At 38.4% G+C, this 17,446-nt stretch overlaps 1 protein-coding gene across 2 annotated transcripts in view; it reads right to left on the bottom strand.

Annotated features, from left to right (window-relative positions):
* The window catches only part of MAN2B2 (mannosidase alpha class 2B member 2), a 32,901-nt gene extending 15,455 nt beyond the window's left edge, over positions 1 to 17,446 (bottom strand). The window contains exons 1-6 of one of the 2 annotated variants that reach the window (XM_032984540.2): positions 17,424 to 17,446; positions 11,154 to 11,300; positions 7,371 to 7,476; positions 4,713 to 4,885; positions 3,362 to 3,477; positions 2,201 to 2,378 (exon numbers count right to left, since the gene is read on the bottom strand). In XM_032984540.2, coding sequence (XP_032840431.2) covers positions 2,201 to 2,378; positions 3,362 to 3,477; positions 4,713 to 4,885; positions 7,371 to 7,476; positions 11,154 to 11,294 — 714 coding nt within the window. In that variant the 5' untranslated portion in view covers positions 11,295 to 11,300; positions 17,424 to 17,446. Of the gene's footprint in view, positions 1 to 2,200; positions 2,379 to 3,361; positions 3,478 to 4,712; positions 4,886 to 7,370; positions 7,477 to 11,153; positions 11,301 to 14,806; positions 14,984 to 17,423 lie in introns of those variants that run through there. The other variant, XM_042808128.1, reaches the window with a different exon arrangement.

The following is a 17,446-nucleotide window of genomic DNA, read 5'->3' as shown; positions in this document are numbered from 1 at the left end:
TTCAGCAATTTGCTTTCAAAGTTTAGAAGATGCTTGAAGAAATGGCCAAGGAGGCTCTATTTTTTCTGCAATCCTATCTTCCACTCCAACCTTTACCTGATGAGCTCAAGGAGTTTAACCTAATGAGATGAACCCATTCAACTCGTGAATGAGTTGAACCTGATGAGTTCAGCTGAACTCGGAGGCGATTACTCTCCCCTCTCTTTCTCAGATATGAGTGCCATCCCCATCCCCTTCCCATTTACTAGGTGTTTCAAGTAAGGTCACTGTCACATCCTTTATGAATCCTAGTCACATGCTTGTCCCTCAGACCTAACATGGTAAATCATTGATCAGAAAAGTGGAAATTCTACTTCCAAAACAGAAAAGTTCTGAAATACCAAGATCTTCTGCATGCATATAGCAGAACCTGGAAAACCACTTCAAACTAGAATGAACTACTAAAATATCAAACCAAATACCGAAATTTGCGTGGAAGAAGTAATATGTTTACCAGTCAAAACTACTTCATATTTATAGAGCACTACTTTCAACTCATAATCCAAGAAGGCTTCCTCATGAAAAGTAGACACTTTGCACCACAGAAAGGGATATGCTGGGCTGATAAACTCGATTTACACTGACACAGAACACAGTTGCTGAGGAGCACTGTAACTCTGTAGAACAAGGATATCCAGGAGAACCTGCTGTAGTTACTCATCACATCCACTCGGTATCTGATTGAAACCTTGCACAGGAATGTTATACATTATTGTACAGTTAGTTCAACCACACAGGCCAAAAAACATCTCAAGGAGCAATTCCAGCCCTTAAGACAATTCCATGGCCATCTGCTGCTACGGCCTCTAGAGAGGCAGGTTTGAACTTTTACACTGCCCCACAGCCCAATGCCTCCTCCTGCACCTATCAGATCACGAATAAACACTTGTTTGTCCATATAACTCACCACAAAAGTGTCAATAGTCTAGATGAGAGGTCTGACCTTAAATGGGAAGGTGTGTATTTCCTGATTTTTTATCTGAGGGGGGAAAAGAATTTAAATCCAAATACTCCAAACTATTTGTAATCACGAAAAAATAACTAAGCTTATCTATAGAGGTATTCATATATCTATTTCTCTCTAGTCCTTTACATAGCAGTATGAATAAGCAACACACTTTTATTACTTTGTTTAAAGCTCATTATCACATGCACGCAAATGAGGAAGTCGGAGAGTAAAACTTTCTTACATGACTGCAAAACTGCATGTTTGGATCTAGATGTCTGGAATTTATTTATACTATTCAAAACTCCCTCTTCCCCATTCTAGCATAATTTTCACTGTAGCACAACTACAGAGTATTATATCCCACTTCTCCCCTCATCCTCTACAAAAAAATATTCAATATAAACAACAGTGTCACAAACACAGGAGAAAAACAAATCAGTGACTCAAAGATGCATCAGTCAGAAAACGTTTGTTCTCTTTGCAACAACAGATGTTGTGGTGAAATAACGACCTTAAGAACACACGTCATCCTTTAATACTGTAATTATGAGACCTACAGCATCCATCAAAATTCAAAACCAGACCATACATTCAGTTCAGGCAGCATTATTCTTTTCTAAGGACTTAAAAATAGCAAGAGCATATCAGTTATGCGTATGTGTAGGACGTAATTAACACAGCATATTGCTGAAAGAGGTGTTCTGATAGCCAAGCTGGGATATGCTTAAGTTTCTAACTAAAATACAAAGACTGTATAAGAAAATGATTACACATCAGTTAGAAAAGACCTTGTCTACCTAATGCATAATATATTTTCTTGAAATACTACCATTTTTGTTAACATAGAGTTGTGCTAAGCAGTTATGTAAAAAGATCATTTAAATAGACAAAACAAGGAGAGAAAAAAGGAAGCAATATTGCAATATATAGTTTCACAAGAGGTTATACCTTTACAATTCTGTCACATTTCTTTCTATATTAAGTAGGGTAGAAGACTTGGTAGACAGCTGGCAGACTGAACAAGGAAGCTCTAGTTTTTAAAAATCATTACTCACCAGACATTTGGACCCTACTTACTAGAAAACCACTTTACTGACATGTGGCTTGTACCTGTATTTTTGCAGTACATACTATAGCAAGGTACCATCTACCTACTGTCCATAGTGTAGGTGTACTTGCCATTTCTAAAGCAAAAGCTGATCACGCACTTACCCATGGCCATAAAACATCACTTGTTCGGAACCAGGCTGCTCTCTCCTTAATGTTTGCCACCATGGTTTGTGCATACAGATGGATGTTAGTATCTGTAACAGGGAGACTCATGTTTGGATAAACACCATCTTTTGGTGGATTTGGGAAAGCTGCAATTCCATTCCAATAAAATCCTGATCTAAGTAGAAGGAGAAAGCAATAGGCTATAAACAGGACTTATTCAACTAGGAAAAACACATCAAAAGGTGCTGGAATAAAATGCAGACACACAGAGAATAAGAAGCAAAAAAAATCAGTTTATATTCATTGCTAGTATTTAGGTTTTAGTGTTTATCTAGGGGTGGAGGTAGGGGGCTGTTCAGTTTTATTTTTGTACTGTGCCACTTTCCAAGTCCCCACTGCTTGCTGGCATAAAATAAAGAAATCACAGGACAAAACAGCAAGCTTCATAACAATGAGGATGTTTCCCCAAGTAGACTTTGTTTACAAAGAGGCTTATTTTACTGGATAAGCCAGTGAGAAAAAGTTTTCAAAAGCTTTTTCACAAAGTAAATGGAAAATTTTAGTTACTTCAATTTATACACAGATAATATACACAATCTCAGCCTGATATAATGCTGAAAGTATCCCACAGAAAATTGATTAGCAATAGTCAAGTCCATACTGAGCTTCCTGGAGTTTTTAAATCCTAACTTACCAGACAGAGAGACAAAAACCCAGTCCTGCTTTGGACATTTTCTGTTTATAGTAATTGACCTGTTTCACATTTTTAGTCTATATTTTTTGGATAAGGAATGACATGGTATATATATGTAGATGAAAGCAGTACCTGTGTTCTAAGCCTCCTGGTGTTAGAAAAGATTATTTTTAAAGTCTGTCAATATTTTGAAGTATTTTAATGCCTGCCAGTAGTAAGTGCCACTTTTAAGCATTCAATTGTTAGGTACTGAGCAAACTTCATGTATTATAGTGGGTAGCTGAAGGTGCTTAATAACCCCAACTCAGATCTACAGAGTCTAGACATCTCCTTGACCTACAGCAGGTCAGGAGAAAGCAGTAGAATACTGTTGAAAGAAAACCGTCAAAGAAAATGCTTAAACGCCAACAATATAAACGCTCAGAAGTGATAAATATTTCTGCCTGTTTGGGAAATCTTCAGACCTGTTTGAAAAAGGTATCTGTGATGGGGTACAGTAGCTGTACTGATCCATAACATGGGTGAAGATCTCCTGTCTTTCAGATAAGGAAGTAGAGCCCTGCCATACAAACTGAAGCTTCTGGAAAACAAAAAAGGTAAGAAACCATTACCCTTGATGACAAGCACAGAAATACCATCATTAACAACTTCAGAGTGCCCATCTTCCTTTCCAACACTTGTAATACTTTAAGTGCTTTTTACTTAAGACCAGCCAATGGCACCCCAAGCAAGGTCTCACACTATATATAGGAGTCTACAGTGTTGCCTCTTTCTATTCAAATTGATGGAGGAGAGAAGGCTGCACACTGCCAGCATACTGCTAAAATCCAGATGTAAGCCTAGCTTATCACATGCATCACACCTCACTTTTTTCAGTGGAAGTTGAACACTTGTAAGCTAGGCAAGTCCCAGATGTAGTCTGGATTGCACTGTAGTCAGTGGGAATCAATGTTTAATCAACTGAAACAGAGTTTTTACAGTTTTGGAAGACTCCAGACAGTTAAGTGCCAGGAAAAAAAAAATAGATAAGAAAAAACTCAAATGCTCATAAAAGATTTTAGGAAAAAGGAAGTATCACAATTTACTGCAAACATAAGGCAGTTGGTCCTGACTTCACTGAATTCAACAGGAATTCTGTTGTCTTCTTCAGAAACACTTGAGTTTCACCCAAGATTCATAAAAACTGCCTAAAGCTCAGCTCATACTAGTGAAATGAGTTATTTTCATATTATTTAGTGTGTAAAACTGATGACAGATCAGGATCCAACATTGTGATATGAAAAGAAAAACATTTACTGTGTACAGGACACTGTGAGAGAAGACAGAACATGAAACAAAAAATGAATTCAGCAAAAAAATATATTAGCTGACACCCTAACTGGCCTAGTATTATCACTTTCAAAGGTACAAATAAATGTTCCAAGCATGACAACCACCATGCCCAAATTCACACTACACTTTAGAACAGCCTATATAAAACCCAGCATATTTAAGATTTTCTCAGGGGAAGCTGAAACCCATTCTGGATGTTCCAACACTCCTAATTCAGTGTCAACTGCCCACAGCCTGCATTTTGTGTTTTCTTCAGGCTAGACTGTACTTCATCCTTGACCAGAAGTCATGAAGGCATTCCTTGACCATATTACACAGACTTAACATATTTCACCATTACCACATGCAATCAGCATGTCACTTTTAGAGAAGAAATACCTACATTTTCTTGCACAGATCAGAGAGATGCTTATCTTAATGTCATGGTTTTGATTACTATAAGTAGAGGCTTGTAATGGGTTCCACTCCTAAGGGTATTTTTACCTTGTTTTTCTGCATGTCAGACTTCAGATCATAGTCAATCCGAGAAATAAGATGAGCATTAAAACCAGCCAGAGCAAAAAGAGTTGGTGTTGTAGCTGAAGCTCCAAAAGGATCGACGTGCCAAGAAAACTGAGGCCTGATCCCAAAAGTTTCATACAAAAATCCATGGCCTTCTGCAAAGCAAAATTTGTTTCAGTTAGGAACACATTTACAAGTTCATTTTATAAATTTAATAGGCATATAGTATTACAGATAAGCACTTAAAGGATAGCTCTTTGTTGCTGTTTTCCAAAGCATTTTAAGTTTCAGGAATTTAATGATTCACAGCAGAAAGTTTCACACTGACAATATTTATTTTGTTATGCCAAGTATAACTTATTAACATTATAAAAGATGAATAACAAAAAGGAATTATGATTAGAGACAGGCTTGGGAAAAAGTACTTAGATACAGATTAGGTTAAGGCTAATAGCCAGGTTGGAGTCTGCATGAAAACAACAAGCTGGGGTTTAGTTTGTGTTTGCTCAAATCGTATCACCCATTCTCAGAAAATTTCAGTCTCATATCAATGACAAAGGGACAGGCAAGCCATCCAGTAAACAAAACTAACATGAGCATGATCCTCAATCATATTCAAAGAAAAAAGCCAAAGGTTAATAGCAATCTTGATACAATATGTTATTTAGAAGCAATGTTATTAATTTTGTATTGAAATGAGTTTCAAAAAAAAAGAAGAAAACCACACACCACCAAACCAGAAAGATCAGACAATAGAATAAACTCAGACAAACCATTTAAGCAAAAGTAAAACAACCAACTAAGCAGTAGATTTTATCCAGAACTCCAGTATATCACACTAGGATTCTCATAATAAAATAAGAATTAAAAACCAAACAAACAAAAAACCCCCCAAAACCAAAAAACCCCAACCAAACATTTACAGATTTTAATTTCATAGTTCTGGATTTGTGCTCAGAACTATTTGAAAATACAACCATATCTTCCTCATTTTGGACTAACTCCATTCCATTTTAATATCAAGTTTGAATAACTGAGGTTGTAAGGCATTATCTTTTCACTTCATCTCTCCCATGGTTAATGTCTTCTCCAGTGAAAATATTCACAAACAATGTGTTTATTCTAACTCTTTTGACTGAAGCACATTTTAGGTAGAGTTTTCTAGGGTCTTCCAAAACACAGCTGGCTGGACAGACAGGAGAAGGCAGGAAATATAGACCTCAAATGTCTGCACTGGGTTTGTCTTCTCAAGATGAACTCCACACACAATGCAAGGTACATTTTTTTGTTTGCATGTACTCATACTTCAACGGAGCACAGTACTTCCAGGAAAAATAAATGGGGATTTTAAAACATATTAATATCGTTGTTCCTGTCAAATAAATTACCAAACTTTAATTTTCTTTTTTAAAACAATTATGTTTATACACAGAATGAAATACTAAATTTGAAATGTTTTTTTGAAGCTACCTCCAATGAAAGAAAAAGCTGTATTTGCATTTAACAAAAGGACTCTTCAGTCAATATTAGTATTTTCCTTGAAGAAGTCCAGAGTTTGGTGTCCTAAACCCATAGAACAACCTTTAAACACAGGAGTCAGATGAGGGGAAAAAAACCACCAAACCAGTTCATTCCCTCTCCTCCTCTTGGCCAACGTGATGTGGTGACTCACTGAGATGCAAAAGCAGCTGCTATCCCTGTGCTCCTGATAAACACTGACAAGAAGGGAACAAGTCCAGAGGTGCTACATAGTCAGATTCTGTAAATGATAAAAGTGTTCTCTGACCCTTTACTCTCTCCCATGTAGAAAGCTGCCCAGAGCATAGCCCTGAAATGGGCAGGGTTTATACCGGCCATGACTGACTGGTGCAAATACATCCCCTCCTGTCTCAAAAAAGCATGCTACTCCCTCATGGCTTATCATAGGCATCTTTAGCACAGCAGTAGCATGATTTATCCTGTTTCTTTTTTCATTAATCAGACAGAGATAAACCTAAGTATTAAAAGACTATTTAAACCATCAGATGGAGAGGTGTAACATACAAATGGCTAGAAGATTAAAATGGGAATTAGTCTCTTGAAAATATGCACCTATTCCTAAGAGGGGCTGCTTCATGATTACAAATGGGGGTTTCTTCATCAAGCAAGTCTTTCAACTAAGTCCAGGTGACCTCAGTGACATTCTGTGGCCCATGTTCTGCAGAATACTTTGCCTAAATGATACAACCTCCCCACACCCTGAATTGCTACCAGGTATTTTCTTCCAGAGAGTTTCATACCTTCAATTTTAACTATCTTCCCAGGAGGTTAAGCTCTCACACACAGACAAAAAAGGCCTCTGCTCCAAAGGAGCTTATAACTGACATTGATTACACTGCAAGCCAGCTCTCAGTAACACTTCTTCTTATGGGAAAACTGCTGTGTTCGGGTTTTTTTTTTGTTGTTTTTTTTTTTTTTTTTTTTTTAAAGCAAGGATTTCTGTACAGATAACCCACCAGCAAGTAAAAAATAAAGAGATGCTTTAATCAATTCTTAAAGAGTATAAAAATAATAGCAATCCTGGGGTGAAGCAATGAAAAACAAACAAAACCCCAAAGGTCATAACAATGAAAAATAAAAGTTAAATGCATATATGCATACCCGTCAACTGTAAAATTTGATCATCAATTAGTGTCACAGCTTCATCATGCATCACTTGTCCTCCAATGACAAATTCTAATCGTCCCTCCTGAAGCAACTGATGGACCTATGATATTGAAATTAAGATAAAGAACATAAAACATCATTTCAGTCTTGTCCAGAAAGGCTGCAAATTCATTTCAGATCACAGCACATTACCTAGACACAACACTAGTCAAGAAGGCATCCAGGACAAAAGTGGGATAGAAGGCTGGCTGTACTCTCAAAAGAAGGTGGTGGTGGGAAGCATACTAATGCACTGCACAGTGCATTGATTTACCCACCTTACACTGAAACCAGGTAGCAAGCACAAAGGGTGCACTGCCAGGTAGACTCTGACCTTCTGGTGTTTCTCAGCAGGGCTGTAACCATGCCTTTAGATTGTCGAAACACCAGACTTGTCCCTGAACACTGCACTGGCAGTAGACTAGGATCCTGCCTCAAGTCAACTAGAGCTGAAGGATTAAACCAGAAGATACTAATGTTTCTACCAGTGTCGTCTTCTTGCTGCATCTGTCTTGGCTTAGGGAAGGCACTGGGTGAGAGAGCAATATGCAACCCCACACAAGCAGCAATGGCCAGGCTTCCAGGGTTTCCTTGAGTCTGCTACCTTTGTAACAGGAGACTGAGAACTGTGGGATCCAGGAGGGAGGGAGACACAGCATGCCATCGCACTGTGGCCACAAACACAACCCTTCTACTCTGTATGCATCTACCTTGCCTTCAGAGCACGGACACGTTGCTCAACTTGTGAGACAGAATGCTTTGTTAAGAAATACTTATTCCACATGAAGCAGGTTTGCCTGCCTGATAAACCCACTACTAACCTTCATTTCTGGTCTTTTACCTAGTTCACAAACTGTCAATATATTATAATCTGTTCAACTGTTCAAGGGTTTTGTTTGTTTGGTTGGTTTTGTTTGTTTTTTTCAGTTTCAGCCACTAGAAACAAGTACGCTGCCAGGTACTACAATATCAGCAAATGCTCTGGATGAAGTTGGAGGTGGTGTTTGGAGGGAGAGAGTAATAAGTCTCTGTCCCTTTCTAGAAGTGTTAGGCAGTCTTCTGTTTTTATTATAGTTACTTCACTACCTAGAACTTGAAAGATGCCTCAAACTTCCATCAAAGAAAGTTTATATAAGTATGTATTTTAATCTCCACCTTTTTTTTTTTTTAATCTGTCATGTATGATGCCAATTCCAGAGCTATTATGTTTATTTCCCCATGAACCTTCAGTGAATGCCCCTGTGTCTGCTCAGATAGGATGCCAGATTGTCAATTTTGATTATAATCATTTCTCTCGTTCACAATGTTGTGAAAATGCTCCAGGGCTCAGCATTCATAAATTAGTTCCAGCCGACTGTGGTGACTGATTAGCATGCTGGGAGACCAGATAACTGGTATCTGGTGTCAGCACAGAACTGGTCCTGACCTACATAAAAGGCATCTATGGCTATGACTCCCCATTTGGATGGATGTCCAAAAAAGATACTTGTTTGGGCCATGGAAACATTTTTTTAATATAAGTTTTATGGAAGCACCAAGAAGCTGAAAACACAAAAAAATAATTTGAGTAATTTAAATAATATCTGATCCTAGGGGAAAAAAAAAAAAAAAAAAAAAAGAAAACAATATCTCTAATGACAAGCACTTTTGCTGACCAGAATTGGGCAAAAGGAAGGAGGAACCAAAGAGACACAGGAGTACTATGAGCAGCAAGCTGCTATGGCACTAATGGCACTAGAACATATCTGTGGTCCTTGGGACAACTACTACTGTTCTTACATCAACTCACACTGACAAACCACATAAACATGGCTACATATCTTTTTTTCCCCCTAGTTAGAACACCCAGACATCAGGCCAGGGTAAGGCAGTAGGAACGGTTCACTCAAGAAAATACTGTGGAAATAACATGCACAGAGAACTAAGAGGTTCATATCTGGTCAAATACTCCTGCAATATACTTAATTTCTATATATTCTCTTGTCTGAATTGTAAAATCAGCTTCAGTACCCAGGCTATACCTTTTATTAGTTCTTAATGCTATTGCTCCAATCCAAAGCAGACGTTTCAAAAGAAAATAGAACTAAATCCCGTATTCCAAGTAAAATACTGAATTAAGGAAAAAAATGGCAAAATTAAAACCAGAGAGCCTGTACTACAGAAAATCATTAATGCTAGAGTTCAAGTGGAAAAAGCAGGACAGTAACCAGAGTGACCTAATTTCAAGGCCCAATATTTGCAACTTGCTAATGTCAAAAACATGCCACTTATCAGCAACCATCATAGCTCTTAAATATTATTAGAGATGTTTGACACACAGGTTTAAGAGGAATCTGGGTTTAATCATTTTCATTTTCAGAGAAGCAACTACGAAGTAACTAGAGAACTGACTAAAAAATGTGTAAAAGCAACAATTATCAGTAATTACAGTAGGATATCAAAGGCTGAATCATATGTACTAGTTTTGCACTACTAAGGTCAAATGTGGTACACATTTACTCTTCTAGATTCTACATAATAGCTAGAACAGATATTAGTAACAGAGGCCTTTATATTTGGGTTACAACAGCATAAGATACTTGAAAGAAGACCAACTTACCTTAGAAAGCTAAGAGTACTCTTCTGTACCTGCACAAAATAGTTGCTATGCTTTTTTTTTTTTTTTCAGTTTCCCCACTCCAGACTTCCAATACAGTTTTCTCATTAAAAACAGACAAGAAAATTGTCCCGCAACAGGCAAGCATGGGCAAAGTGCCCACACAAAACCAGTGAACTGCCCACAGACAGTAAAACTTCTCATATAAAGGTCAGCTGCACACAAGTTGTAAACTATTATTTAACTACTAAACATTACAGAAAATTCAGAATTTACTGAAGGATTTGGTTAAAAAAAACCCAGACAAGTGGTGTGTTTTTTACATAATGCTTTAAAGATCTAGCACTTAAACTGAAATGTAAAGTACTTACAACTACTATGCTACTGTTGGCTGTAACAAAGCAGACCATGGAGTTCTGAGTCAGTACCTATCGGAAGCTGCATCTGTATATCCTCTGGTTTTAAGGTCCAAAACTTAAATATCTTGCACTGCAATGCAACACACGACCAGTTGCAAGGCTGTCAGCCCAGTCTTTGATTTCAGCATGTTTGTTTCATGCGAGAGGAAAAACAAATAAAACTTTACAATGTCTTTACTAGGAAAAAAACAATCCATAAATTAAAGCTCTAAAGACTGAAAGGGATCATAGCTTACAAATAAACCTGAGAAACAGTTATTGCTGTTGAAGCTACAGTTACCTCTTTGTTGCAACATCCTTGTTTACACATGGCAGGTTTTTGAGCAGTACTTAACTGGAAAGAAAAAGGTTCCTTCTTGTGAACAGTGTTAGGCAGCAGTTTATGAGCCTCAGATGTTTAACAGATATTGCTGCAGCCTCTTTCAGAATCACCCACATCTTAAGCTAGCATGCCCCTAAATAAGAAAGTCACCGATGAAACAAAAACTGTAAAGTCTTCAGTGCAAAGGTTACTACCTCCTGCTGCTCTAATCTACAGCTGGGGTTTTAACCTCTTGCAACCGCCTTTAGAGTTAAGGTCCTTTCATAAAACGTACCAGATTCAGAGACAGCTTACACAAGATCTGGGTTAAAAGCAAATGGTGAAGTACTTTTCCCCTCCTTGTCCCCTGAAAAGAGCATAGATTCTTTGTTAGCAGGAAGTATGGCTCTAGTACAATTTACCTGCTGTTTGTGTGTATCTGTGGCTACTGCATCCCACCAGAGTCGAAAGAACTCTTGCTCCACAGCAATGAATTTGCGCTGCTTTCCTTTCATTAGCTCTTCTACAACAGTTGTGTAGACATTCGCTGCATAAGCGTGCATACTTTCCTGCAAAAAAAATAATGTAGAAAAATATTTTTTTTTTTTTTGCCTATATTAAATGGGCTGTTTTAAACATTCTTTGGGTTTCGAAGACAGAAATCAAAAACCTCACATTTGTTGCACACTTCCTTTGTACACTCAGAAGGACAGAGCTCTCTCTGATTACATACAACCTGTGGGCCCTTCTGCTCCGAAATACATCTTCTGACTGGGGACCTGACTAGATCATGGTGTAGTTTCCCCCAGGCTCTACAGACACCAATACAAGCTTTCTTTTTGATGTACTGTGAACAGCTCACCCTGTTCCTCATTGCTCCCCTTAAATCAGCAATGACATAAGCAATAAGACTTTGGCACCAACCTAGTTTAAAAACCCACATGCACACTTTATTCTTCCATTGCTGCTCTTCTGATGGCCTGAATTATCAGAATTGTTTCTTCAGGGTGAGTATGACTCTGCTGCAGTTGTGCGTTGCCAGTATAATAGTGATACATATAACATAAATTAAACTGCTATGGCCATAGAAGTTTCAGTCATGAAAAGTAACTCCATTCTGCTTGATGGTTTAAGATAAAGTAAAACCAAACTGGCACAGGACTCTTAGAATAAATTTGACTGTTGATGTAGAATCATCCAGAATCTTTGCATCTATCCTATGTTGTTTCTAAAGCAACTTGTATGCCAGAATGAGGCCTATAGATTTTACTGAAATGCAAACATGACAGCTGTAACCATCAAATAACCTATCAGATGGTTATATTCTACCCTCTGCTATTAAATTAATGTGATGTTGTTCAAGTTGTGCACATGAAGACACTTCACGCACACTTATCCTTGCCAGAACAACTTCTGTTGACCCAATCCAGTCTTCCACACATCACCTAATTTGAAATGACATACAGCATCTAAAGGCAAGGACAGAGATCCTAGAATTTCCTGAAATGCCTGCGTTTTCTTGTAACAAAGATGTCTGCATGTTATAGCACAGTTATTTTAACACTAATCATAACACTTTTCTACTTAAGCTACTGGTACTTGCTTAAAAATGCACACAATACATGCACTTACATCTTAAAATGATTAACATACAGATCTCTCACCCACCTAAAAAATAATGAGCATGATATGTAAAATATGAATCCACAGTTTTAATTTAGGCAAGTTTCCTGTACAAAAATCACATTTTGAAATAAGAAGGGGATGATGTGATCCAAATCAGAAATGAACTTTTCCTAACCCCTTGCTTTCCACAACTGAAATCCAGCTCTCTTTGTAAAAATGCTAATGTGTCATTAGAAAAGGGAAAACATTTGAGTGTAGGAGGAATGGCTTGAAATACTGTAGTGCTTATCTGAATAATTACTTGTTCAGTGATTTCTTGATCAGGTCTGAAGGGTTTTTCAAAATCAAGATTATGATTAGATGCTTAATACAATGTGAAATTTTACCTAAGAGAATAGCTTTTAAGTTTTACTAATACTCAACAGTGACACACTCAAATGATTGCTAAGGAATTATCATTTTTCACTGGCAACTGGCTACAAACAATACATCCTAAAATCCAAGTGTATGTACAATGATTACAACATCAGGCTCAATTTTAGTTCTTAACAGTTAAGTGGAGCACACTAGATTATAAGAGCCGAACAAGGACTTTTCAAATTTAATACAATACTACAATATTCTGTGTGGTAACTTACTGAAAATATTTTCTTGAGGTATTTTGGAAATTAAGGCAAGCCAGCGTTTATTCTGACTCAAACTACACTGCAACTAAGCAGTAATATATTACTCAATCCTACAAAGTTTAGAAACCCCAGTCATCTGGGTCGGAAACAAAAATAATTGTGCTCACAAACCAGAATACTTGCAAGCAACAATAAGAATTTTCTTTCCAATTCATATCCTCCATCAGCTAATGAGATACTCTGAAACAATAAGCAGTGACCCAGTATAAATAATCTGGTAAGATTTTACTTATTTAAATATAGATTTTAAACTTCTACCATGATGTAAAAAAAATTTTGTACTACATTCTAAACAATGGTGAGGCGACTTTCATACCTCTGCTAAGATACGCCAGTGAGATGCCACATCTCATGTAAGTTATGGTACCACTGTTATTATCAGATTGCAACAGATAGCTTACTTTAAGAGGAAGAAAAAAAGTTTTATTACACATCCAATATCGGGAATTCTCCATCAATAATATAATTTCCAGCACACAATCAAGATTGCTATTCTGATGTAAATAAAACGCTTACTTTTCACACTATAGATGGAGAAATGAAACACTAAAAAAAGTATGTTCTCAGTCATGAGTGAAACCTAGTAACTAAGCAAACCAAAAACGTAAAATATGTTGGGATCACATTAGTAATCCATAGAGAATTACTTTCACATTTCACTTCACTACAGAGGCATTTGAAATAACCCATAGGTAAACCTCTGTGGTTTTTGACTACAGGAATTGATGATGCTTGTGATTTACTAGCAGAGGAACTGAAGCTTCAAGTAATTACATCTTCTAAAAAAAAAAAAAAAATAAAAAAAAAAATCTAAAATTGTGTGTTTCATTTCTCTCAGAGGTCATCTTTGACCACCAACTGACCCAAAATAGAAATTTAGTTTGTGTTCTCTTATGCAACTTCTGAGTAAGAGTTTGAAGTATTAAAAGGAGAAATTAACCGATCTTTCCTAAAAAAGGAAGACGAAACACATGCACAGCAGATTCCCTGGTGACCCATTAGCTCTTTTCTATTAGTTACCCTTAAACATCTGATGCCTTTTTACTCGAGCAAGTGAAGTATCCACAGCACCTTTCACATAAATGAAATAAATTAAGGATTCAGGATTTTGACTAACAAATGTAAAAGGTATCCATGTCCCACTTGATGTATTTTGCTCTGCATATCATGTATTTAGCAAAAATTACTTTGCTACTACTACACTTTTGTGGCACTAGGCTCCAACCCCACTGCAGACATCAAAGATGTTTAGCTCTCCTTGCTAAGAAAAGACTGTTTTCTGGGGGTTTGGCTTAGTAACAAGATCAACAAAAAGACAATCTGCTACATAATCAAAGCACACCATCAAAGAGATTGAAAATTTTCCTTAAAAAAAAAAAAAAAAAAATTAAACCCATCAGGAGCATCCTGCGGTACACAGGCACCTGTAAACCCCAAATTCAGGGCCACGGCTCCTGAGCTAACCACGCCGCCCCCAAACGAGGGTCGGGGTCCCGAAGTACCGGGTGACGGAGCGCAGGCCCGCACAGGCCGCGGGCAGGCGAGGCGCCTGCCGAGGATTTACGCGCCTCCCTGCAGGCGGGCGGGTGTCAGGACAGGCGCGGGCAGACACCCCGCAGCCAGCTCCGGGTAGTTGTGCAAGCTGTAAGGCGCACGGGGAGCTGAAGTCAGGCGGCGGACAGGCTCGGCCCCACCGGCCGCCGAGCCCACCCCTGCCCCGCCGCGCCGCGCCCCGGCCGGCCTCGCTCCGCAGCGGGCCCCACCTGCACCGTGTAAACCCAGCCGACGTCCATGTGGCTGTGGGCGACCACGAAGGCCCGCAGCTCCCCGCGGCCGCCGGCCAGGCGGAGGAGGAGGAGGCTGAGAAGCAGGAGCGGGGGGTGCATGGCGGCCCGGCCGGCTCCCGCCGCCCTGTCCCCGCCTCCCGGCACGGCGGCCCCGGGGCGGGGAAGCAGCAGGGCCCGCCGCGCCGCCCTCAGCGCGCCGAGGCGGCGGGCTCCCTCCGCCACGGGAAGTTGCTCTGCGAAAAAAAGCAAACGCTACAGCAGTTTTCCTTTAAAATGTGAGGACCTCGAGACACGAGGGGTGACTCTGCGTTCGCCCAGAGTTGCTCTGCCGGTATCCGAAATCCCCACAGCCCCCGGAGGTCCTGGCGGCTGCTACTGATAATGCTAGGGCTGGTTTTCTTACAAAACTAGATTGCTCAGAGAGATGTTGCATTCTGCATCTTGGACAACTATATATATATATATTTTTTTTTTGGAAATTATTTTGAACTGTACGTGAGTTCTTTATTTCTGGGTATAATAGTTCATTATGGATTATTGTCTGCATCTTTGAAATTATAGCAAGATTAAATTTTATGTGGTTGACCTTCTGACCCCATTTAAAATGGTTTTATCACTTGTTTTATTACTGCTAGCAAGAGGTAGACCCTATGCTGAGAACTGAAAAGGTAGACTCCCGTGTCTGCATAATGTCCTAGTGAAAAGGAAAAAAAATCCAATCCCATAATTAAAAAATGTTACAGGGTAATGTAGCCCAATCTCCTCAGACGTTTTGTGTGCAGTTGCACTAGTTTCTGTCCAATATATTATGGTGTTATTAAAAACCAAAACAGATTAAACTATTTTTTAAAACTTTGACTCTTTAAAATACAGTGGTATAACTTGACTACCTTGCTTAAAATCTAGTTTGAGTAAATTACATGCTTTTAGCAACCTTACAATCCTTAAATGACCAAAAATATGATGCCATTACCTCATTTCCAACAGTGAAAAAGACATCAGATGAAGGTGGTACACGCTCCCACCTTTAAGTTGGTCTGTTGATTTAGCATTACTAATTTCCAAACCTAGTTAAACCAGTCATCTCTCTGAAGGAAACAATCACAAATAGCTTAAGAGTGTCCATCTACAGACTTACATTGATAAAAGTAAAAGATTGATTCATACTGGACTAGTTGGAACTTGGGTGCAAACTAGCCCATCTCAATATTCAAGATACCTGTAGAAACAGATCGCACACTGTAAATGTGATTTGCATCTTTAATATATAAATTTGTAAATGTTTGAAGTCCAAAATGAAAAATGCTATGTAAGTCAATAATACTGAGTTGAACAGCATAAAAGTGCTACATTTTATAAAAACTATATCTAATGTGAATGGATTCTCCCAGAACAGGGCCCTTGTTCTCTAATTAATATGGTAGGCTAGAGTTTTCTCCAAAAAGAAGAGGCTAATAATGGAATGCTAAGATTAATTTTATTTATGATAATACCTTGCCATGAAGAGCAATCAAGGTCTGTAAGTAATTTGGAGGGGGAGTTAGTATCACTGCAAGCAGCTGGATGAAGCTTTACTTTCATACAGCTCTATGATACTCTTTTCCTCAAATCGCCAGCTTAAACATTTTCAGTTCCAAGAAAGCTAGTGTACATCCAGCAAACATATGGCTTGGGGATATATATACACACACTGCCTAAATGAACTAGTGTTCTTTTACCTCAGAAGGCATTATGGTCTCTGTAAGTTAGGTGAAGTTCCCAGGAAAGCTTAAGTGTTGGCGTTTTGCTTTGTTTCTAAAAGTAGCTGAGAATCTTTGCAGAATGTTACTCCCATTTTAAACCTATTTCCTTCAGAAAGTGTAATTGTCCTCTTTATTCTTTCACAAAGGCCACAGTGTGACACTGTCTTGGATGCAGTGGAGAAGAATATAAATATTTGAACAGAATACTTTTATTAGGAGAAATTGAATCAAACTGCCCACAGTTTACACACCTAAAGGCATCAGTAGGGTGTTCAGTTGCTGCAAAAGAGGATGAGTGTAGGTATATCTGGAAGAATTTATGACGAAAATAATGCTTCCCCACCATTTACATACCATTTCACAAATAACGAAAAGCTAGATGGAGAAGGCAGCGTAATTGTGACATGACTGGTGCCTATATTGATATTTTATCCTCTTGTCTTGATTATAGACTTCCTGTATCATTTCTTGAGCTTTTCTCATTTGCCCATACAAAGCGTGTTTGCTCTTTTGACATGAGCTGTGCTATACGTGGGCCTCTGACACTGTCACCTCAAAAAGAAGACATAGGCAGGATGCTGCCATCTATAAGATAAGCAGTCACAGTCATGTTAAATTAGATATCAAGAAAGCCACCTGGTGAACAGAACAAGTAAGATACCTTTGCATTTCCTTCCTGTCATGTTTTTGGGGTGGATGTCTCTGAGAATAAAGGCATTTATTAATAAGTTCACTTTAGCTGTTTCAGGGTTTTAAAATTTGCCATTCCCCTAAACATTTTCCAGTGGAGTCAGAGGTCATTACACAGAGCACTTAAGCTTACATGATAACAGGTTTTCTTTCTTACTTACCACTCATGGATGGTGTAAAGACA

This window comes from Tyto alba, unplaced genomic scaffold (assembly GCF_018691265.1).
Source record: "Tyto alba isolate M040663 unplaced genomic scaffold, T.alba_DEE_v4.0 Super-Scaffold_6, whole genome shotgun sequence".
NCBI lineage: Eukaryota > Metazoa > Chordata > Aves > Strigiformes > Tytonidae > Tyto > Tyto alba.
The sequence above is the reverse complement of the archived record's forward strand: the minus strand, read 5'-3'. Positions and strand labels throughout refer to the sequence as shown.